Source organism: Vigna radiata, chromosome 2, assembly GCF_000741045.1.
Source record: "Vigna radiata var. radiata cultivar VC1973A chromosome 2, Vradiata_ver6, whole genome shotgun sequence".
NCBI classification, from domain to species: Eukaryota; Viridiplantae; Streptophyta; class Magnoliopsida; order Fabales; family Fabaceae; genus Vigna; species Vigna radiata.
This window is the reverse complement of record NC_028352.1, coordinates 7,492,947-7,518,206: the sequence shown is the minus strand read 5'-3', so window position 1 is coordinate 7,518,206 and position 25,260 is coordinate 7,492,947. Positions and strand designations below refer to the sequence as shown.

Here is a 25,260-nt window from a genome sequence, read left to right as displayed (position 1 = left end):
AAATCTTACCATATTTACTTATGACTCTCACTCGCCTCAAGATTCATTCATATGAAGAATAATTAAATTATCCTCAAATACATCCACTCATTCTTCTTAAAAAAAGTAAAACACCCTAAATGTGGTAAGTGAAACTCAAATTTTAAATTAAATCATGTAGTTTTATTAGTTATTTGGTTGCTCCATGTATCCTCTATGCTAATTACAACCAACATTATTTTCTTCCTCGGTAAATTAATATTATGCAATTGCTTAACTGCTTCTCCTAATTACTCTGGTTAAGAACTATTATCGTATCCTTAAGTTAAAATTATAGGATTTTAAATTATATACAGTTCACTTTAATATATGATTCTTTTATATAAACATATATAGAGGTTTACTAAAAACATGGTCTAAATGTTAGAGAATAGGAAGGTACTTCTTTTTTTAATTACCTTGTACTGAGATTATCTTTTTTAATTTTTATTTTAAGAATTTCTGTTTTATTTTCATAAAATGAATGTATTTTTATTTTATTTTATGTCTACAACTCTAAAATGGCTAAGTTCCTAAAAATGAACAAAAGTTAATTTCCATTTTGTAATTGTTTTGTTTGTAAAAATTTTAAAATTTAAAATTAACATTTTCATTTTTTTAAATTGATTTTGAGGTGAATAAACAACTTCTGATTAGGATAAACATATATTAAGATTATACCACAAACACTACTGACTAAACTTCTGCTAAATAAACACATAAATCATTAACACATGTTACGCAATAACATGAACCAACAAATAAAATTTGATTTTCTTTTGAAAATGAAAAATAAAAGTATTTTTTAAAATCAAAATTCTAAATCAATGATTTAAAATAAAATTTGAAACGTATTTAAACTTTTAAAGGAGACATTTCTACAAGGAGAATACACTGTCATAATAATATCTGAAGTAAAAAGAAAAAACTAAATTTAATATAATATTTATAAAGTTAACTCCTTAAAAGATGATTTTGACACGTGTTTTAAAGATTAAAACAATAACCTATTAAGTCTAAAAAAAACTTATTTGATATTTGAGAAATTTATTGACTTTTTTTTTTAAATTTAGGTATTTTTGTTATAATGTTTGAAGGTGGGCCAAGCCCAGATTCTCGGCCCAACCCTTTCGAGATAGAAAGCCGCGTGTGGCTCTGGAAAATAAAAAAGGAAAGGATCTAACCGACAATTACCCTCTTTCTCTTGTCACAACCTCTCTCTCTCTCACACGCACACTCACATACACTTCATCTTCTTCTTCTTCTTCTTCTTCTTCCATTCTCATCTTCATTTCCATTCCCAAACACAAACCATGGACGCAGAGGATCTAGCCGACGACCTTCACAGTCTCAGCTTCGCTTCCACCACCACCACTACCAAACGCAGCACAAGTTTCAGCTCAGAAACAACCACCGTCACGCCCTCCACCTCCTCCCACTTCCTTCACGCGCCAATCCCTAACGCCAAGCCTCACGCGCCCTCCTCCGACCCCTGCGCCTCTTTCATCCACCGCACGAGGCCCCTCGCCCTCTCGCACCTCCGCTTCACGCGCCGCCTCGGCTCCGGCGACATGAGTGCCGTCTATTTGGCGGAACCCAAAGAAGAAGGTGGCGGCGCCGTGTTCGCCGCAAAGGTGATGGAGAAGGAGGACTTGGCGAGGAGGAACAAGGAAGGCAGAGCGAAGACAGAAAGGGAAATTCTGGAAATGTTGGATCACCCTTTCTTGCCCACACTGTACGCGTCCATCCACGCGCCCAAATGGCTCTGCTTCCTAACGCCATTCTGTCCCGGCGGTGACTTGCACGTCCTCCGCCAGCGCTTCCCCAACAAACGCTTCCTCGAATCCGCCGTCAGGTGCGCCCGCCGTTTCCTTCCAGTGAAATCATTGCAATCTGTGTTTTTTTTTTTGGTTTTTTTGTTCTGGAGGGAAGAATCCTCGGGTTAAAATATTCATTCACTAATCATATCAATTAATAATTATAATATTATTTAATATAAATTCTAATTCTAAATTCTAAATACAATTAAAGTATTATTATGGGTTTCCACTTCAATTAAGCTTTTCCTAAAAGGCCACTACATATGAAAATGGTAGAAAGCTTTCAGGTGAAATTAGAATTTTTCTTTCCCAATCGACACACAAGGAATTAAAACGGAATTAAGGAATTGATCATGCATTTTAATTTTTAATCTAGTGTTTTTTTCATTTATTAAAAATATTAAAGTCTCACTTTTACAACTTAACCAACCAAACCCAACAGTTACTTACAAAAACTGTTTTGTTAAGAAGTGTGGATTAATTTTAAACAAAGAACACTTAGAGTAATATTGGAGCAGGTTTAGGAAATTAAGAATGTGATGATGACGACGTTTTGAAGAAGTGATTTGAAAATGGCGGCACGTGATGGTGTGATTGCCTATGCATTCTATGTAAAATTACTTTCAAAGTCAAAACGACAAAGCACGCTGGTAGTTCAAATTTTTTGTCATAAACTTTGTGGTACCCATGATCACCCTTCGAAGTCGTGGATAAATTCTACTCCATTTTTTATTTTTTTAATGTAAAATTTACAGGTTTGTGGGGACTACGCAGAGTTTTTTAACCTGAAAAAGTTCATAGCTTTTTTTCTTACGGGAGAATCTACCCCTGTTGACGAATCTTCGTGCTTTTCTCTCTCTCTATGTATATAGGGGATAAGATAAAACAATTTAAACTTGATTCATAATTTCTGCGGGATTTCTGCGTTTTATTTCTTAAAATTAGTGAACTGATTGAGAACAAAATCTTGCAGTGGTCCCTGTTATGGAAATAAATCCCCTTGGCCAGGGGATATGGGATTTTGCTGATTAAATATCTGTGCAGAGTATAATTAATTAGTTAATTAATTAATCAATGAATTAGTTTGTTAATCTTTGTGTAATGTAATGGAATTTGCTTTTTGAACGATGGTAATAGGTTGTCTGTTAGGCGAGGATTCAAAAGATTCAAATGTTTGTTTCATGTTCTTGGTTCTTCCTTCTCTGCTTTTGATTGAGCAGGCTTTTACGTGTTAAAAAACAGCACAGCACAGATGAATGGAAACAAAGCTGAAACTTTCAGAGACATGTTCAACTACCCCTGTGGGTGAAATTACAAGAAAATGTTTCCTTTGCATGAAGAGTCACTTTACTAACTGCTTTTGTTCTCTTGTCATTATGTGCACGTCTCCCTCTCACATGAAACATTAAGAGCTTTTTTTCTTAAACATGCATATGCCTGTGTCGTTGACTTCTCTTATTTTCTTCCATTTGCATGGAGATTATCGATGTTGTCCCAAAAATGTCGCACAACACATGGCAAGTTGAAAACCAAGCCACATTTCCTGTCTTACAAACAAACAAAACTTGTGATTACTCATTTTAACCAACATTGTTCAATAATTATGATGTTAATCACAGGTTCTACGCCTCGGAAGTCTTGTTGGCACTTGAATATCTCCACATGTTGGGGATAATCTACCGCGACCTCAAGCCCGAAAACGTCTTGATAAGATCAGACGGCCACATCATGCTCACCGACTTCGATCTCTCACTAAAATGCGACGATTCCACATCAACGGCCCAGATCATCTCCGACCAAAACCCTCTTCCCACACGCAACGATTGCCACGTGGAAGGCGCGCGCGTGGCGTCCTCCTCCTCCTGCATAATCCCGAACTGCATAGTCCCGACGGCGTCGTGTTTCCAGCCAAAACGCAAGCGAAAGAAGAAGCAGAAGCTCCGTAGCGGGCCTGCGTTCGTGGCGGAGCCCATGAACGTTCGGTCGATGTCATTCGTCGGGACCCATGAGTACTTGGCGCCGGAGATCGTGTCCGGTGAGGGCCACGGTAGTCCGGTGGACTGGTGGACTTTGGGGATATTTATGTTCGAACTGTTTTACGGCGTGACGCCGTTCAAGGGCATGGACCACGAGCTGACCCTGGCGAACATCGTGGCTCGAGCCCTTGAGTTCCCGAAGGAACCGGCGTGTTCAGGCGCCATGAAGGACCTTATATCGCAGCTGCTGGTTAAGGACCCCGGCAAGCGGCTAGGGTCCCTGATGGGTGCTTCTGCGATCAAGCAACACTCTTTTTTTGACGGCGTTAATTGGGCGTTGCTGAGGTGTACCACTCCACCCTTTCTTCCCTCACCTAATGCTAAAGCTGTATATGATGATGATCATCATCCTTCCCCTGACATTTTCGTTGATTCTTATTAATGGAGACACCTCCATTTTCCACTTTCCTCTTTTCTTTCCATTTTTTTCAAACTAATACCATCAAATCGCCTTTTATGTAATTCTATTACTACTACTACTAATAATAATAATATAAACATGTATATTCACAACCATACTCAATCCTACAAATAATGAAATCTTAATCTACTCATCATGTAGCATTGGTCTGCTGTTGCAGGATTTTTAAGATCATTCTACAACAGATACTGGTTATATTATAATCATTCACCATTGCAGATTTAAGTGACTATTAGATCATCATGTAAAGATGGTTATCCAATATAATTAATTAATCGATTACTCATTTCATTCTTACCAAACACAATGAAAAATTATTATTGCATGTTCTTGGAGCATTACACATGAAAATGGTCCTCAACCAAGCACATTTATGATTTTGATATGAGAATGGTCCTGAATAATAGCATCTCCAACTATATATGCAGAAGTAAATTCTAACTGCCACAGAATTTAAAATCAAACCAAGCTATTTTTCCTACTTGTCACAGGTTTGTCATAATTACTTCTCAACATTACTTTTAACTATACAACTGAAGAAATTTAATGTATTTCAATGTTCATTCAAATGTATTTAATTTTCCTGTCATTTCACTTGTCCACACTTTACTCCAAGCATCATGTAATTAATAAATTGCAGTCATTATTGTACTTACCAATATGAAAGAATACAAGCTATTCGAATATACTCAATATTTAAGAGTAAAGATTAAGAAAATTTTAAATATTTTTTCTTTTTTAATTTTTCGAAATATATTTTTAAGAATAAAATCGTTGTAATATAACAATATTATCTAATCAGACTTGGAAATGACACTAGCAAATGTGATGAAGCTATAAATGGTAAGTAGTGACTGCATGGAGCTGGAACATTGCCGAAAAAGCAAAATCCGGGTTAGCTATTAACAATAATTAGCTTGAATGCATGTGCTGAAGGAAATAAGTTTTTACTGTGAGGATTAATTTAACATATTTTAAATTTTAATGGTTTCATCTAATGAAAGGAAATTTGATGTCTGAGTTGCTGCAGGACCATTTTGTTTCATCGTTTATCAGTTCATGTATGATACTGATTGTACTTGATGACCTCTTGACAACAAGCAACAAAAAGGACACTTATAATATTGACAATATTAATTGTTAAAACTAGTTAGATTAATCCTAAACAAGTCATGGGTACATGGACAATAATTGAATCAATTTTAATCAAAAGTCATAGGAAAATTTATAAATATAGGTTTTATATTTAAGTAGTTGATTATTTTTACTACACTTTTATTATAGCACTGTTCAGACAAATACTAATTTAAATGTTGAAATGCTTTCTGGAAATAATACCAAGATTATACCGAACATTGTGAGGACATCTAAAGAATTAAATTGTAACCTAATCTAATTTGAATATCGAAAGACTTAACATTGACCTCACAAACTGATATTATATATTTGAGTGATATTATATATTTGAGGTTGTTTCGGTGTAGATTTGTAGGATCGAGAGACTAACCTGTTTTGACATGGTTTTATCGCTTTTCGGTGCTTAAATTGGGTTTTCCGATTATTTTCTTTTTGTTTGGGCTGTTCGATCTCGGTCGCCTTCCTGGTGGAGAGGAGGAGGTAACTGCAAAAGACACTCTGACGTCTGCTCAAATTAGGCGTGTACTGAAGAGTCTCGACTCTTTGTTGAATATTTAGTGAATGATTATCACTATTTGAATATTTGAGAATATGAGTTGTGGAGTATGAGTAAAGCATACCTGACTTTTGACCCTGACTTTTTATTTATAAGTTGTCTAATGGACTTTAAACTGACATAAGTTCAATAAAATATAAACAAAATAAAATATAAATAGATTTACCTAAAAATTTGGTTAGTTGCTAAATATGTTTAATCACATATTCATTCAAATATTCTTGATTATATACCATATAGAGGTAATTCCAATATGGTCTCACACAAGAAGAAATTATGACATCTGCATATTTGAGTACATATCTGAAGATGCTATTCTAATTTATGATATTTTTAATATTTCTGCATAATAGCATCTTGTGCAGATGAAAAAAAAACATGCAGATATTTCTGAAGATACTCCACAAGGAAGCCTTGATTGAGATCAATTTCTGATATCTAATAATGCTTAAAATTTACTCAAAAATATTAACTATGGTGAGGATTCAAGTGAGTAATATTGAATAAAACTAAATAAGATCAGTAATATATAAGACCCACAAATTATTTATTTTAAAATTGTGAGTCAAATGTAATTTGAAGACTTTTGGATAAGATGAGAAAATGCAACCAATGATCTTATGAAAGCAAAATGGTGTGCAGTGGTAGTTTTCATGTACACTCGTCCTAATATTAGGGTAGCCCTTGTGCTGGTTGTATGCATAACAGTATCGAGGATTTTCTTATAACATTAATAAAAGGATTTTTGTTGTCCGTACATAGACTTAGTTGTAATTATAATAATAATAATAATAAATATTAATAAATCCAATATTAATAAATAATAATATTCATAATAACTTTAATAATAATAATAATGTGAATTTTTATTATCATTTAAGATTCTATAAATGGTGAACTTTTGATTTTATATACAATAATGTTGTATGGTATATAGGATAGACCGAACTCTTAATACCCATCATTGTTCGGTCCATCCTATGGTATAAAATATATATTGAACGTTCGAATGATTTTATTAATGTTGGATCATAATTGGATTTATTGGACCAATAGTCTAACAGATGATAAAATAATATATGATTAAAGATATTGATAAGTTGTTAATGATTAATTAATCGAATCTAAAGGTATGTTTGTTTTTATTTTATTGGATATGTGCTAGTTTAGGATCTATGAGATAACTTATAAATATAAGACTAAGGTCAGTCTACTAGATCTAAAATACTCAATTGTGATAAACAATTCACTAAACCGCTCCCAACTTGAGCGTCAGAGTGTCTTTTGCATGTATCTTCCCCTAGTCAAGAATACAATTGAGGCAACTTAGACATTGGAAAGCAGGAAAGTCACTTTAGAAAAATTAGTCTCTCAATCCTACTATAGAGAAACAAATATCATTTTATAATAACTTCGATAATAAAACATAATGATTGTTATAATTATTATGAAGATATAGAAAATAATATTTTAAATTGATAAAAGTTTAAAACAAGACTCGATAATCTTAATATTAAAATAATTTAGTATAAATAATTTTGTTATATTTGAGTTTTATTATTTTAAAATACAGTTTCTATAAGTAAATTTTTTGAATTTTATGGCTTCTCTACAAGAGTCCTTCCTTTTTGTATATCTGATTGAAAAATCAAAATCTTATGATTGATCTTCACGACAAGTTTTTTAATTTGGATCGATTGATTTTTTAGTTTAAGTAGGTTGAATTGAAGTCATTTTCTTGATCTATTTCTTATGTTGCGTGCGTCTTTTTAATATTTTCTTTGAGTCTCTATGAGTGACATGATGGTATGTCCTAATAGTTCTTATGATATTTTTATGTGTAGAAAGAACATTACGTGAAGTTAGAAGAAATTTGGATTATTAGAGTTGTTGAGTTGTCTTTTAAAGGTGAGAGAAACTAAATTAGTATTTCTATGTTAAATTATATGTTGTTAAAATGTGATATTGGTGTTTTAAGGTGTGAATTATAATTTCTATACTCTGTTATGATGAATTGCATGGAACTATTTGTGGGAATTGTGGATTTGAGTTTAAAAATTGTGTAATATTCATAATTATGTGTAACTTGTACTGTATTGACGAAATGCTTGAAATTAATCAATGTATTAATGAGAAAAATGTTATCAAGGTTAAAAGGATTTGCGTGAATTTGTGATAATAGGATAGGAGTTGCAATGGGATTATACTCTCTTAGCTCTCTCATGTATTATTAAAAATTGACTCACTCCATGTATTATTAAAAGATGACACAACCTAAAACCCAATATTTTCCCCAAATTTCTCCTCCTTTTATGATAGATTCACACACATAAAAAGCATAGACTCATAAACAATAAACATACAACCTTAACATTACGGTTTATATTTCATAATTTTATAGTTAAATATTTTATACTTTTATAATTTTATATTTTTATAATTTTATATTTTTAGTTTTTTATATTATATTTTATAATTCTATAAACTATAGTTTTAATTAAATTTTAATTTTTCTTGTTAAATATAACAAATTTTTAATAGATACCTTATCTTCATAATATCTTTTAACTAAATACTATGTGACGGCTTTTAAGTAATATGATCATGCAAGAGGGTTTACATCAAATAATCACTATGAATAATTATCTGAAAAAATTTAATTAAAAATATTTAAAATTTTAAAGATTCAATATGTTACAAAAATTTAATAGAAACTCAATTTAAAATTTCAAATTTATCATCTTCAAAACTTAATTAAACCTTGAAAAAAAAAAAAAGAGAGAGAGTAAAACATACTACCTTTATTTACAGTTATAACTATTCTAAGTTAATTAAATGAACCAAAAACACAAATTTAATTTCCAATGCCTGTTAAAACCATTTTAAAAAATCAACTAATATATTAAAAAATGAAATTAAACAAAAAAAGTTAAAAAACACAAATCATATTTAAAAGAAAAAAAAAGAGAAAAACGTGTTTCCACACATAATTTATTATAAAATTGAAATAAAGTTTTGAAATCACAATTTAAAAATTTATACATTTATTTATATTTATATATAAAGAAAATTTGCTTTTTGTATACATATATATTTTTCTACTTTTTTAAGTAACTGTTATTTTTAAAACAAAATAGTTACATTTTAATTTTAATTTCTTAAATGATGAAAATTTAAATTTAATTATTTTTTAATTAAAAATTATATTACTATTTTATTTTTTTAATAATTAATTTTTTTTAATTTAAATAATTATTTATATAAAAACTATTTAATTAGAAAAAATACAAACTATTATTTTGAATGAAAAAACATTTTATATTAATAAATTTTTGTAAAGATATAGAAAATGATATTTTAGTAGTGGTAATGGTTTAAAAATAGTGAGACTCAATTATTTTAATATTAAATAGTTTTAATATAAATAGTTTTGTTATGAATTGATGCAATATTTTAAAATACGCTATCTCTCTATAAATCACTTTATTATAGTTGTTAAACTTTTTTCTAAGGGTCTTTCCTCCGTGCTCATTTGATTGAAGAATCGAGACCGTATGATTGATATCATTGCGACAAACTATTCAATCTAGACCAATCAGTTTCTTTGTTTAAGTAAGTTGAGTTTTCAACATTTTCCTTTATCTTTTCTTATATTTGTTACATATTGGTCATGTTCAACATGCATGTGTTTTTTGAGTCTTCAGTATTAATTTTTATTGATTAGTGATTCTAACGATATACCTTGACCGTGTTTCTGTTGTTTGTAGGAGTAGATAGAGCTTACTAAGCTTTTGGAGTTGTTTTAGGATCCATAGAATTGTTTGGTCGCGTGTCACATAAGGGGAGTTAATTATTTTGATTTTAACTGATAAGAAAGTCTTAATTGATATTTGTATGATTGTGTGAGAATAAAATTGAGCAATTGGGTTGTCTAATAAATTTTGGCTTGTTGAGTTGAATTGTAAGTGTTAGAGTTGGTCTATAAATTACATGTGTTTGAATCTCTATGATGATTGAATGATTTAGCTTATGATTGCATAATCATTGAATTGTATATGAATTGAGAATTAATGGTGTGGTTAGTGGGAGTTGTTGTTGAACTTTTATTTAAGAGTAATAATATCATGACACATTTTTACACTCGTTTGACACAGAATACAAGAGTAAAATGGTCCAAAAGGTATAAAGTTTTGTAGTTTTTCAAGAAAGAAGAGAGTAAAAAGTAAGGAAAGATAGTGTCAAATGAATGTAAAAAATTTAGGTGTGTCAAAAAATATTTTTTTATTTAATAATATATTAAAGTAATGGCTAATTTTTGGACTAAAAGTGGAATTTTGACAAGTGAAATTCTAAAAATATGTTCTTTGAATAAGTTTCACTAAAAAAAACTTAAAAATACTTTATTTGTACTAAAACTATAATTATGTATACTTTTTTTTATACTAAAACTATAATTTATCTGGTAGGACTGGACACTGTCAAGTAAAAAAACTTAAACTATAATTTATGTGTATTTTTTAAACTTAAAAAACTCAAACTAATTTTAGTAATTATACTGATTAATAATTTAATTTAAAAGTATTAAACTTATTTTATTGAATACAGCTAAATGTGGTTTCAGTTTTCCTATTTCCTTTCTCCATTTTCTCCGGACCTCTCTCGTTACATCCCGTTCGTAAAGGCTCGCTCGCCGCAGTTGAAGGTTCGTTGCCGTTGAAGACTCGCTGTCGTCGAAGGCTCGCCGCTGTCGAAGGCTTTGCCGCACTCTACCGTCGCCGAACTGTTGAAGGCTCTATTACCATCGTCGAAGGTTCTGAGAACACTTCTTGCTGGAAAGGGAAGCAGAGGTACGACTATTTTCCCCTTTCCCTTTCAAAAGAGATAAATAAAATTGAGTCTTAGAATAAGGTCGTATCAGTTTATTCTTTGGAAGGTGAGTTTACAAGGCCGCTGTGGACTTTTGGTGTGAGTCCTAGTCGCATTGTTGACGTTAATTCCATAATGTTGTTCGATGTGATTTTCAGCATTTTTTTACCTTGGTATATTTGTGTCTTGTATAGTTTTTGACAGATGGAATCCATGCTCTCCCAGTATTTTTTCTTGTGTTGATTCTTACCATATGATTTTTGATATTGACTTCTGATTATTTATATTTTTCATACATGCTCCATTCTTTCCAGCATTGGGTCTGCAGGAATGCTTAGGCACTTTTGGTCTTCATATCAAGTTACTACTAAAAACCTTGTTAATAAGGTAAATGTTGATCTTTTGTGATTTAAAAGATCTTTAAATGCTAATTCTTATGCATGACCTATCTAAATATCGCTCCAATGGAATAAGTCTGGGATGTGGATTTGCTTGCAATTATCTCTTTTACTGTTTCATTTTAAAGAACAGTATGTTCACTTCATGTTATAGATTATTACGGTTTACATTGCAAGAAGTTTCTATTTGCTTGCATGTAAGTCAAGCAGTAAACCAGTTTGTCAAAAAATTTCTTGATTTTATATAAATGATTGCTTTAATTGAATGTTTTGAGTTTGATATGGCGTACATTTCATGATCTGTTTCCCACTAGGTAATTGTCAGCAAACAATTTATCCTGTCTGACTTAGCTTTTCAAATTGGGTCTAATAATTCCTTTTACGTCTCTAACATTTGCCTGACAGGAAAACCAGTGCACTGCCAGACTCCTGAGGGTGAAGATCAGTTTAGAAAATGGTTGGTCTCTTTCAGTGCTGTATCGTTTTGTTTTTTGTTACAATTTTTCTTTCATTATATATGATGTGTTGTTTGCTATCATGCATTACCTGGGGATTTTTTCCTGAATGTTTTACTGGTTTTCATGTGTTAAACCTATATTCAACATACATTGATGTGCTTGTAATGTATGAGTTTAACATCATGAAGCAAACAATCAAATTTAGATCCATTAAAAAAGAACTAGAAGTATTGGGTTTCTGCAAGAATTGTAACACCCAAGGAGACAACAAATTTTTACACTTATCTGGAACTAAGATGTTATAGGAATTAAATCATAAAAAACTGAGAAACTTGACCATGAACCTGATGATAGAAGCTAGTTTCTTTTCCTTACGATGCACATTAACATTATCATGCTTTGTTAGATACGAGCTGGGATGATCTGTGGAGGTCCCAAAGTTTCAGTATGGATCTAATTATTCTAGTTCTGGAATTGACCTATTCTATCTTCTCCACCTGCCCCCATTTAGTATGGAGAATAAAAAGCATTAGGGTGCCTAGTTTGACTTACCGATTGTCTTTTCCAATAGCATGAGGGATTCTTGGCCCGGTGTTACTGGTAAGGGAAACACCTCTTATGTGAAGGAATTGATTCTATAATTTTATACACTCCCAAGTTCTTAATCAATCAACTCTTGAATTTGTAGAGAAAACAGTCCGGCAAGAAGGCTATCCTGTTGAAAATGTATCCTTTTCTATTTTTAAATTCTAAGAGCCAAATATGCTGGTGAGTTGAATAGTAAATTTAATTATTATGGTGTTTCTTCAGGCTGGGGATGCTGCCCTACCTCCATAGACCAAAGGTAGCCCTCGAGAGTTCATCAGTAAGCATTGGGAAGCTCGTGAACCAGACTTTCTCAGAATATTTGCATCACTGGATAGACCTTATTTTTGGATACAAGCAAAGAGTGAAAGAGAGGTATTGTTTTGATGTATATACTTGCCCCTTCGTGATTATTTGAATGTCCAAATATTGTAATTAGATTATTACAGGTTAAATTTTTTACTTTTTCTTTCATTGTTATGGAAGGTTTAGCCCTACAATCCAATATCGCTGTCTTTAATTCTATACACTTTAATTGTCGTTGAACATGGTCATTATACACTCCAGTGATAAATGATGTCTTTATACCTCGTATAACTATGAAACACAGGTTACGAACAATGCTTTTATGTCTAGCACTGCACAACCTTCTGTAGAATTCGTATTTGTATCCTTTTACTTGATTGTCTCGCTTGCAATGTCTCACGAATGGCATAATTTGTAGCATTTTTGTGGCATTGCAACTTGATTTGACAACCGTAATTTTGTAGTGATCACCAATCTTTTGTTACTTGTAGATACATTAAAATCCTTAGCAGAATCTTCTTGCAGCACACATGTAAATTTACATGGAGGTAATCAAATTCAGAACGAGCTAATGCTATATTATTTGTAACAGTAAATGAAAGTGATGCACTTCTTTTGGGTATATACCCTTTATCAGAAGAAGTTACCATTAAGTTTAGCTACTCGTAACTAGAGCTGTCATTTTAATTTGAAACCCCAAGGCCAGCCTTGACCCTTTTTTAAAATAGGCCCCATTTTCTTGGCCCACCTTTCAGGGGGCTTTTTCAAAGCCCCTGGCCCCAAAAGTCCTATGAAAGAGATTGATATTGGGTTAGGGTCGGGTCAGCCCCTTGACCCCAAACAATAGATTTCTCGCACTCTCACAACTCCTTCTTCTGGCATCATTTCCTTCACATCTCTCAGAAACTTTCTTCCCCGATCATTCTCTTGCCACAAACCTACTTCAATCTCTAAAATCCCAAATTCAAATGGAGAGAACACTCTCCCACGATCCCAACATCTTGAACAAGCATGACCAATCGTTGCCTTCTACAATCAAGCAATCACTCTAAAAAACCCCAACTTCTCAGAACAATCTCCACCTATCAAAACCCCTTTTGAATTTGACCCTCCATTGAAGGTAAGTATAATTTTTTTTTTTTGAGCTTAGCTTTTAAATGTTGAAGTTGTAAGTATGAAGGTGCAGAATATGTTCGAACGGAATGTGATTGCTGATTTTGATAGTGAGTTGGATTGAATGATTACTAACTATAATTCTGAAGTATCTGTAAAATGTATGTTGTGAACACTGCTTGTCCAGTTATTGTTGACCGTGAGTAGAAATTTTATTTTAAATTTGGAGTTAAACGTCATTGAAAGTTTGCAAGATTATTTGAATAAACTTCTCTGCCATCCCAGTAAGTAGCACTTAGAGAGGATCAAGCATCTACTGTTTCTGTCAGTCAGCTTATCTATGCAGATCCTACATTCAGCAACTTTTATACTTAACAAAAATAAGAACAAAACCAAAGAAGTGATAAAACTTGCTCCAGTTTTAATTTATGAAAAAATGTTCATGTAAGTTAATCCAAGGTGCATGCTTAGCCAATTTTCTTTAACCCTTTATTTTTGTAATCTGAACACACATAGTGATGAATTTTCTCCATTGTCACTTCATCTTTTCTTTTATAAAAATGATATGGTTAATTTTTAACAGAATAGATAAGTAAATCTGAGGTATATATTGATATTTAATTGTTTATATATATATATATATATATATAAGCTTAACAGTGCTTAAGAATCATCGAATAGAATGCACGAGGGAGATATTGAGACTTTTTTAGTACAACCTTTTATAAAAGCCAATTGAGTCATTTTCCACAATTTGCTTTTAAGATATTTAGGTTATAATCATGTGGAATGATTTTATAAGACCGATGTTGTTTGTCTGTTTTGTTTCATTTTCAATAGGTTTGTTAGATTTATAAGCACTCCAGAAGTTCTAGATAGGTTTGTGACAATAGAGAAGTTCTAGATAGGTTTGTGACAATAGAGAAGGAGATAGTGCAGATTGAAGAAGGGTCGGTTCAGTCAAGTGAGAGGACCAATTCGGTCGCAGAAGCAGAAGGTATGAATACAAAAACTTATTCCAGTTATTCACTTGCTGTGTTGATTGGAATTGGATATCACAGAACATCTAGCTCCTTCTCGATTATTTTCCCCTATCATCATTTTTAATTAAACTTTCTTGTGCTAAATTCTTATTTTTTTCAATAATTCTGCAACTATTCAATTACAAAGGTCATTACTTTTTTTCTTCTTTGAAAGTTCCGAATAGTATTAGATGCTAAACTGACATGTTATGATGTATAGCTTTATCATTGGCTAATATAATTGGAAGGGTACAAAATTACTTTGAATTTTTGTACGATCTTCTGTAAGAAAGACTAGCACATGAACCCCTAGGCAGTATCATTAGCCACTTCTCACCTTGTGTGTTTAGCTGAAAGATGAACTATATATATTTATAAATTTATTCTTAGTTTTATAGGACTTACATTAATGTTTCATAAAGTTCTATGGAAGAAAGACCTATTAAAAATATTTTTCATTTATGTATGCAGCTGTATGCAATAACTTTAAAATATGGATCACCTTAAGAGTAATCCTTGATCTTGCATCTGAAACTCCTGATCCATCCGAGAGTGTTACCACCAATAAAAAAGAAACTCCTGGTCCATGTGGTTTCTATTAGCTATTTTCACTATTCATCTGTTAATTTTTAATATTGCTCTGTTCTAATATGTTTCAAAATATACAACACATTCTCGTATGGGTAGAAGAGCAAACTTATTGGATAGCTTTTCGGTTTCTCAATTTGGCTAATTTAATTTTATTCTTATGATTATACTTACTATTATTTTTGTGTTTTCAGCGTTAAGGTTTTTTCAATGGGTTCTTTGGTTGGGTTGGTGATTCTTCTCCCTGTCAATTATGGTGTCCAAGAGATTCAAAATGGGAGTTACGAATTCTTTCACACTATCTAATGTTAAAATAGGTTCAAATAGGTGAGATTGTTTTAGAAGATTCTTTCAGAGTATCTTTCAATGATTATATGTTTCTGTGGGCTTTTCTAGTGAAGGATTGTTTTTGGCCTTGTGGGTCTTTTTGATCCCAAACTCACCTTGTGTCAGGATCAAATCTTATTCAAGGAGCTTTACTTGACCGTTCTACTCGTAACACACTTCATCTTGATTACTTGAGTTCTACTTGCTCAATATTCAAATATCGATTTTATATTCAATTTCTTACAGTATATTAATAATTTTAAGTATGAAAATTTTATTTAAGATATTAATAATTCCTTGATGATCTAAGAATACAGGATATTACCATCTTATCCCTATTTATATAATCTACAACTAAGATGATGATCAGACACTTAAACACTAATAATGTATTGAGGTAGTTTGGACACTTAATTTAGACCCATTAAGATAAAAGGCTTATTAAGCGACTATAAATATGATAAATCCTTCATTAATTACACATTTATTCTTAATTCTCAATCTTAAAAAAAATTGAGTATCAAAGTATTTTATCAAAGTGTAATCTAGGATTTAATAGATTGAAAATCAATCTGTGCTGTAATAAAACAAATTAAATACTCCACAATATACACGTGGTCAAAAATTTTGTTTGGCAGAAACCACTCAAAAACAGTTGTCCATTTTTGTGTCACTATTTCAATGGTAAAATGGAATATATAAAAAGTGCAGAAAAAAACAACCCTGAAACGATAGAAGTCATCCTTAGGAAATGAGTAATTTTCATCTCACTAACAGAAAAAGGTCAAAGTAGATATAGGTGGACAGACCCGTTTATAAAGAAATTTCTTCATAATCAAGTGTATTAATATATTTTGACTGTTTTCAGAAAAATAACGAGTTCAAATTCTCTGTCTGATTTTTGGTACTGTATTTATGTTGTATTTTCAAAATATATTAATTTTTTAATATATTTTAAAATAACAAAAATAGAATAAATTAATATATTTTGAAAATTGAACATAGGAACAGTACAAAAACATAGTAGAAAATCTAAATTCAATATACTAAATAGTTAATCAATTATTTACAAAAAAAAAATTAATAAAGACTTAAAAATAAAGTATCATTCTATGTATATTATTCCTCTTGCTTGTTTTAAGAATATTCTTATTGGTAGCATGCCTTAATTCATAATATATGTCCTAAAAAGTCATTGCAGAACTAATTTGCACCAAATTCAACATTTTGTATATAGTTATCTGAAAGAGGGAAATAATATAAACGAAATTCAATGCATCTTAGTGTGTATATGTTGATTGCCAATGAAACATATCACCAATGAAGTTGAAGAAAAGAGATTATTAACAGATTTTTGTTAGGATAATGATATTTAGACAACATTTTTTTGACAACATTTGAACATTGATTACATGTCAATATGTAATTGGTAAAAAATTACTCCACAATCAATAATAATAATCATAAACATTATTATGGAGTAATTTTTGATCAATCACAGATTGACATGTAATTAATGTTCAAATGTTGTAAAAAAAAATGTTGTAAAAAAAAATGTTGTAAAAAAAATGTTGTCTACATAATTATCCTTTTTGTTATATTGAGTCCAAATGTTAGAAGAAACACTAAGTGGGGCAATGATGGTGAGATTCAACAAGCTTCAATGTCTCATTTTTTAATGTTACATCTTCCAACTGGTTGGCCTTCAGCACCACCTATACCTACCCCATTCTCAAGGTAATCATCATCAATTATCTCATTCCAACCTATTGTTTTCAATGGTAGAAACTTTTCCATTATTTTCTTTTTATACATGTATTATCATACTTCTCATAGATGCATGTATGGCTTGAAATTTGAGTTTTCAAAGTTATTAAGAAAAAGAATAAGTTGACTAAGTAAAATGATCATAAACTTATTGTTTTAAAGTTTTTGGTTGAAATAATATTTTGATTTTTTGTGTAAATTTGTTTACATTTTATTAATATCTATCATAAGAGTGTCAAATCTTTCTATCTTCCATTGAAAAAACCTCACATCTATTATATGTTTATTTTAAACCTATTTATTTAGCTCCATATTCAATGTTTTATGTAGTTCATCTTATAAAGTTTGTGATTAACATATTTTAATCTTTAACAAAAATTTCCTCAATACACAATTACCATTCATTGATAAATACTCAAGTATATTTCATAATAAAATTAAACACAATTCTAATAATTCAAGTCATAATATTTGAATAATTAAGATTTATTTTTTAGTGTTTAAATTTAGTTTCATGCACTATTTTACTTTGAATACCATCAAGTTTTATACTTTATAACATTCTTCACTTTTTCTAATATTTATTTTTAGTTTAGCTATTAGACGAATTGGTTCAATATGATTTCCTAATTTGTTTTACTTTCAATTCAATTTCCATTTTATTTAAAATGATTTAATGTGATCCATTATCTTAAATTAGTTTTAACATTGTTTGAAAGTAAGAATTAGTGTTAACATAGTTAAGAAAGTTATAACATATTACTTCCAAAGAATGTTAACATTAATTTAATATTAGACACTGCACTAAATTATTTTAAATAAATGAGGATTAAATTCAAGAAAAAAATATAAAGGATCATATTAAATTAATAAAAAATATTTGAACGAAAATATTGATTAAGTCTTTTTTTACAAATCCACAATTATTTTAAACACTTTTCTTTTATTTGTTGACTAATTTCATTTCAATTATTAGAGATTTTGTATCATAATATATAAATAAAAAAATATAACTGACCTTATAAATTGGTTTAGATAATATTATGGAACTATTAAACAATTTGAATAGATTAGAGTTAATATGTAAATTTAAAAGCTTAGCCTTAAAGACATAAATTAATAGGAGAAAAGAATAAAGTGAAATAGAAATGGGGAAGGAAGAAAAAGGAAGAGTGAAAGTAACATCCACCAAACAGCAAAGTAACATTTGGAAAGCATAACTGAAACGTACTCTGTCATGTAAATGAAAAAAAGAAAGGGAAATAAATTCGAAAAATGACTGACACTGTCACTCAAGAGTAGTAATTCTGAACATATCTTTGCACTTTATTTTTAACAAAGTTCAAATAATGATAATTTCATAATATTTTTTAATAATATTTTAATATGTCATTTTTCTAGGTCTTGTTCACTTGAGTGGATTTGGGAAAGAGTAATTGACAGAATTTGAGAGGATTTGATGATAAATTTTTTTGTTGTTTATTTTAATAGATTTGAAGATAAGTGAGAGTGGTTTTGGAAGTAATTTTTTTTAATCTGTCACATAAATTAAATCCTATACTAATTCTCACAAACTTTACTTCCAAATTCATTCTCGTTTACCTTCAAATTCACTCAAATCAAAAAAAATAATTACTTTTATATCCTCTCAAATCAACTCAATTACTCTCCTTCAAATCTATTCGAGTGAACCAGACCTTATTAATTCATGTTGGTGTTTATGATTATTATTATTAATTACAGAGTAATTTTGGACCAATCACATAATTACACGTAAATAATATTAAAATATTATAAAAAAATATTATCAAAATATTATTATCCAAGGAAAAAGCACTGTTTCACTGCACAATCTCACCAGTTAAAGGGAGATGCAGGTTATATCTTCAAACAATACAGAATTCCAAAGTTATATTGTTAAATGCATCATCAAAATCTTGGTATAAATAATATATCACAATTTTTACCTTCTCTAAACCCATTTTTTTCATTCATTTTTGTTACATATCTATCATTTCCTCTGGTTTTCTTAAAGAAATTACTAAAATTCATTTTTTTATAACTAGTTATTTCATTTACAAGTCTTTGAAAATTAGAGTCTTTTTAAATTTCACAAACACATTTTATACTTTCTAAAAAACAAACATAGCCCATACATATAATTTACAGATAATACTTCAAACATGGAAAAGTCTAAGGTATATATAACATACAAAACTCATCAGCCATAAAAGGAAAGTCTTACATAAAATTTTCCTTTATAAATTATATGAAGTTAACGTAAAGTTAAATATGCATGTAGTTCTTAGTTCTTAAACTTTATTACATTTTAGTTTCTAAATTTTAAAAATAAATAAATATATTTTTTAATTTAATAATATTAAATTTTTGTATGTTAAATAACATTTTAAATTAATATTTAAGTTGAAACATATTAAATGATATAAACACTTTAAATTTTTGTATGTTTATTTATTTTTAGCTTGTATAAAAAATTTGAAAAAGAAAAAATTAATTTTACATAAAAATATAAAAACTAAAAATATATTGTATGAAATGTTTGGTTTTATCCAATTGAAGTGTATCATTTCTCACCCACTTTGCATCTCTTTTGTAACGCATGCATAGAGAAAGTAGGTGATGAGGATGATTGGGTTGAGAGAGTGAAGTAGAACTTTGGAGGGACCAAGAGTCATAAACACATGCCAAGGCATCTTAGGACAGAGGAATAGACCATCATGCAAAATCAAAGGTTCCACCACCTCAGTAAAGACAAACTCAACATTTTAAATGTTCTAGCTTCCTTCCTTTGAATCATTTTCGAAAACCATACTTTTTTTTTTCAAAAGAAGTTTAATATACACGCATTTAACCATGGAGTTCTAATGGGTTAGACTATCAAAAAGTAAATGCATTTTGGTGATATAAGTAGTCAAATCAATTCCTATAAGCTATCCTTCAACTATATAGTTCCATACCTATACAGTCTCCAGATATCTCTCATTTCGGTGTTTGTTCAATTCGTCCATGTTCCCCTTCCACTGGAAGTCTGTCAGGAGCCGCTCATTGTCTGTGCCCCTGCACCATGCCTCTTGCACCGGCGATCACTCTCCGCCCTCTCAGTGCCCGAACGTCACACATTTCACATTGACAAGATATTGTTCATTTTAAATTAAGTTTTTATAGATTTAATTTTAGTATCATTCCAAGAATATATAGAGATATTTATGTGTATATAAATTGATATCTAATTTTTGCACCGATCACTAATCCATCCATATCCATGCTTAAATCCTCTGCAAAATCTTCCACCCATACTTCAGTTACAGTTTTAAGGTTTTAAGTAAACTGCTATGGCAACCAAATGCTAAGAAAGATCCACATCGTACCCTGTCGTCTAACATCTACCTTCCCCTTTATTTATTATACTTGAACGGTTATGATCAAAATAAAGTTTTCATCTTTCAACCAAACATTACAGTGAGGAACAGAATCGTAAAGACCAAGGAGAGAGAGAGAAGACTGGTCAAGATATGCTTCATTCCATTTCCACTCACAATACTCTTTTAACTTTGTTTCCCATAAAAGGCTTGCCAATTCAACCATCACAATCAAACTCTTCCATTTTTACCCTTTTAGCTGAATTTCGTTTGTGTCCAAGTCATAAACCAAATCGGAAAACCCTCAAACCAGAAAAGAATAAAATTTGGACCTTTTTCCTACTGCTTCATGCCCATCTTCAATTGAAGACCAATTCAACATTAAAACACAATCAGCTCCAAACGGGTTTTACAAATTACAAATTACAAATTACAATGACTGATAAGATAATAAGTTGTAGTTGTTAATATGATAGAGTGGACTTAGTCTTGGGGATTGGATAATTTCGATGGAAATTTTGAGTTCAAACAAAGGTTATGGATTCTAAATTACATGACAGATATATCAAAGATGGTTTGCCAGAGTTTGACAGTTTCGACACCAAACTAAACTAGGGAGAAAAATGCAATTTTTTTCTCGTATAACTAAAACTTGTGATGCTGAAAACTATTGTGTTTCTCTTAAAAAACAAAGGGTATGTTTCCTTAAGGCAAGGAAAAATTAAAGAGAGGAAAAAAGAAGTTAAGAAAAAGCGAATGAGAAGAAGAATTTGAGTTCCCTTATGTAGTCTTACATGCATAGATCAACAAGGAGAATTCAACCCTGTCTTTATCTTTTTGTGCATTCTTTTCCTCCAACCACAACCTGCTATCCATGCCACTCCTAGTTCTGAACATGAACACTGCATACCCAGAAGAAGATGAAGAAGAAGAAGAAGGGGTGAAGAACCAGTCATGAACATCCCAAAGCAAATCAACCAGCAACCCATCAACGAAAATCGTTTGATTCCCCCTGAAATTCCACTGCAGCCTCTTCACACGAATCACGGTCTTCTTATCTATGCACACGCACAAAACCGGTGACTTGAACAACCCTTCATTCTCCTTCTCCATACTGCATCTGATCATAACGTCGTGGCACGTGCCGGTGTCGCAGAACTGAGCCTTGGTGGAGTAAAGGGTGCTTCCAGAACAATGCTCTGTTCGTGACAAAAGAGAAACCTTAGCCAAACCCGTGTTTATGTTGCTGCTTCTGAAATTGAGCTTCTTGGAAAGAACTGTTTCTTCAGCGGTGTCACCGAGAACCAGGCCAATTTCCGAGTCAATGATGATCACAAGGTGAAAGCCCTGAACGGGTTCGGGACCGGATTCGTACTTGGCGTTTGAAAGATCCCAGAAAATTTCAACCTTGGACGAGTCAGAAGAAAAGGGTTCGAGGATTTTGGTGCCCTTTTTCTTCCTGAAAAAGCGTGAATTGGTGGTGTTGAGTCTAAAGGATGGAGGGTCCTCGTGGTTGAAGGTTATGGCGAGTCCTTGGTTGGAGTGGCTCCTACACCATGAGACTGTGACCAGAATTTGCTTTAACGTGGAGAGAACAAGCTTGTAGACGCTGGAAACAGAGTTCTGGGTGGAGGGTGCAACGTTGGAGGGAGAGATGCATGCGTTGTTCGAATAAGAAGAACACGATATTGAAGAATGAGACACGCCAACAGCGTTCTCGCTGAAACAAGTAACAAAGTCTCTCATTTTAACGTTTCAAATGTCGAAGATCTCTCTCCCCTGTTCTTATAAACACTTGCTTTTAATGTGGGATTTTCAGTTCTCACAGAAAGATCTGAAGTTTTTGGAGAAACTGAGGTCGGAGAAAATGGAGGTTATGGTTGCATTTTCATGTGTCTTGGGTTTGTGAAAGGGGGAAACTGAGAGGAAGAAGACTTTGCATTTAACATGCCACAATGTCTCTCTCTCTTAGAATATTGTGCGTCTAATGAGATGGAAGAGAAACCTTGGTGCTCTGCTTTTTTAATCTGAGCTGCCCTGTAATTTAAAAGAAAAGAAAAAGAAGAAAAAGTTCACCATGTGTGTTTCAATTCAACACCAGTTTTTTATTTTATTTTTCTGTTTATTTATTGTTCTTGGGTTTGATGATTATTAATAAATAACTCCAATACGTTATGAACAATTTATTAGCCTCAAAAACATCAAAGTGACATAAATGAGAATGAATCAGATTAATAAAAAGAAATTGACAATTTTTAACAATGCATACAACTTTTTTTTTTTAAACAGAGGAATCTCCTTTGTTTTCCTTTTTCACCTGTTTTTTTTTTTTTGTTTTCTATTTTACTTTATTTAAAATATATATTATTTTAAAAAAACTAATAAGTACAGTTAACTATCTTTTAATAAATTGCTCTTGTTAATATTTTCCTTACCTACTTATTCTCATTCTCAGTCATCCTTCACTTCATTCCATTCATTTTTGCAAGAATCACGTTACAAATTAACTTCAATAACTTTGGGTATTACTTATTTAATTAAGAGTCGTTTTTTTAATTTAATGTCTATTAATGAAGAAAGAGATTATAAGAATTAACATCAATATAAATATTTCAAAAAATAAAATGTGCCCCATTAGTGTTAGGAATAGAACTATCAAAGTAGGTCACAATCCGTAAGTTAATTCGGTTCACCACGGGTTTGGATCTGATTGGATTTAAAAAAATTATATTCTTTTTATGCTGGTCAGATTTCAATCCGGCTCATTTAACCCACCTATCTAATTTTATTTTATTAAAATTTAATTTTACTTTTATAAAAAAATGTTTTTTTACTTGAAATAATTAGTTAAGTTCTCTACTTTCAAAATTAATTAAACATGAGAGTGAAATTTAAAAATGAAATTTGTTTAAATTTAAATTATGAAAAGTTTATAACTTTTCTTATTTAAAAAAAATTATATTTAAGTGAGTTAGTGAACCAATCCGTTTATCCATCAATCCGTGGTAAATTAGATCAGATTCGAATTTTTCTGACTCGCTAATAGATAAATCAAATTGTATTGGTTCACTAAATAACCAACCTGTGATGAGTCAAACATGATCAGCCTAATAATTTTTTTACCACTTTAAATAGGATAGGAGTAACTTTGGAAAAGATATAAATTGAACAAAATGTAATATAATTAATTATATCAATTATGTTTCAACAATAATGACTGAGCCTTATAAAGAAAAGAGAGGATAAGTCACTAATTCTTTTTTATAAGAATATGTTTATTTAAAAAATCTGTTAGTAATTAATCATTATACTCGTATATTTAGCAGAGAAAAAAGTGAGATGACAGCAGTGGATTTTACTATTCTTTTAATTTTTGGGAAGTTTCCTTTGTCAACTGTTATATGTGAATTAAGTTTTAGCTCCAATGTGTTGTTAATTCCATTTATTAAATATACGTGGACTCTTCCACATACCTCATAATTTTTTTTTTAATTCTTTAATCAGCACTATTAAAAAAATACATAACTCAATGAAAAAAAAAAAACAATTTTTTCTTTGTTAAATAGAGATTTGAATTTTCCAATGATTATATATATATATATATATATATATATATGTGTGTGTGTGTGTGTTATATTTTTAAATAAAAAAATAGCATAACCTAAAATAGTATATTTTATAAAATACAGTAAAGAGAAAAACTCAGAAAAGAAAAGAAGAAAAAAACAAAGTCGTTAAATAGAAGTTTTATTAGGAAAGCATTGGAGAAAAAAATTTGGTGGGATAAATATGTCATTGTTTTTTCTTTCTTTCATCTACCAAAAACTTCATATCTCTTTTGTTGCAAAAAACCAGCAAAGTGAACAGAGGTGCCATGAATATGCAACAGTGAATGTTGGTCCCACAAAATAAATCTGGATTTTGAACTCATCCCATCATAAACTCATCATCAATGAGAAATATTTAAGAAGTTATGACTAATAACTTATAAGTCAGCATTATGATACACTCGTTACATCATGTGGTTTGGGTTGGGAAAGAAGAGCACTTCAATCAACACAAGCACATGAAGTATTAAAGCATAACTGATCATCCAGTTTCTATCCCCTCATGTTACACTTTTCGGAAGTTTTATCAAACCAAACATAAAGCACTCTGTTGGAGTATAAGTGCACTTTAAATATAAATAATACTGGTTGAATTATTGTTGGAAGTGTGAACAGGTAAAAGAGAAGTGAAATAAGAGGGGTTGGAAGTCACACATCGACTAGAGATAAAAGACAAATTATAATATAGGGTTAAATATGTTTTTAGTTCCGGGCGATTTTGGTTTTGGTCTCTCTTTCAAACTAAGGTACAATTTAGTCCTTCAACTTTAGAAAACTCTGGTTTTAATCATTTTGACTAAATTTTTTTAACTTTATTTGTTGTTTCAAGCACGTTTTATTATAACATTTGAATT

At 30.8% G+C, this 25,260-nt stretch overlaps 3 protein-coding genes across 3 annotated transcripts; 2 read left to right on the top strand and 1 right to left on the bottom strand.

The window, feature by feature from the left end:
• The first annotated feature begins 1,192 nt into the window (after nt 1–1,192).
• LOC106776100 (serine/threonine-protein kinase D6PK) lies at nt 1,193–4,277 on the top strand. The gene is made up of 2 exons (XM_014663426.2): nt 1,193–1,873; nt 3,458–4,277. The coding sequence occupies exons 1-2, from the start codon at nt 1,332–1,334 to the stop codon at nt 4,254–4,256; spliced, it is 1,341 nt and encodes a 446-aa protein (XP_014518912.1). The 5' UTR covers nt 1,193–1,331; the 3' UTR covers nt 4,257–4,277.
• A 5,879-nt stretch (nt 4,278–10,156) lies between these two features.
• On the top strand, nt 10,157–12,850 carry LOC106779765. The gene is made up of 6 exons (XM_022787274.1): nt 10,157–10,168; nt 10,594–10,835; nt 11,169–11,241; nt 11,658–11,709; nt 12,399–12,436; nt 12,521–12,850. The coding sequence occupies exons 1-6, from the start codon at nt 10,157–10,159 to the stop codon at nt 12,545–12,547; spliced, it is 444 nt and encodes a 147-aa protein (XP_022642995.1). The 3' UTR covers nt 12,548–12,850.
• Nucleotides 12,851–21,314: 8,464 nt separating this feature from the next.
• Nucleotides 21,315–22,856, bottom strand: LOC106755853. Its single transcript, XM_014638070.2, has one exon. It carries the CDS (start codon nt 22,542–22,544, stop codon nt 21,579–21,581), a length of 966 nt encoding a protein of 321 aa, XP_014493556.1. The 5' UTR covers nt 22,545–22,856; the 3' UTR covers nt 21,315–21,578.
• Nucleotides 22,857–25,260: the final 2,404 nt, after the last annotated feature.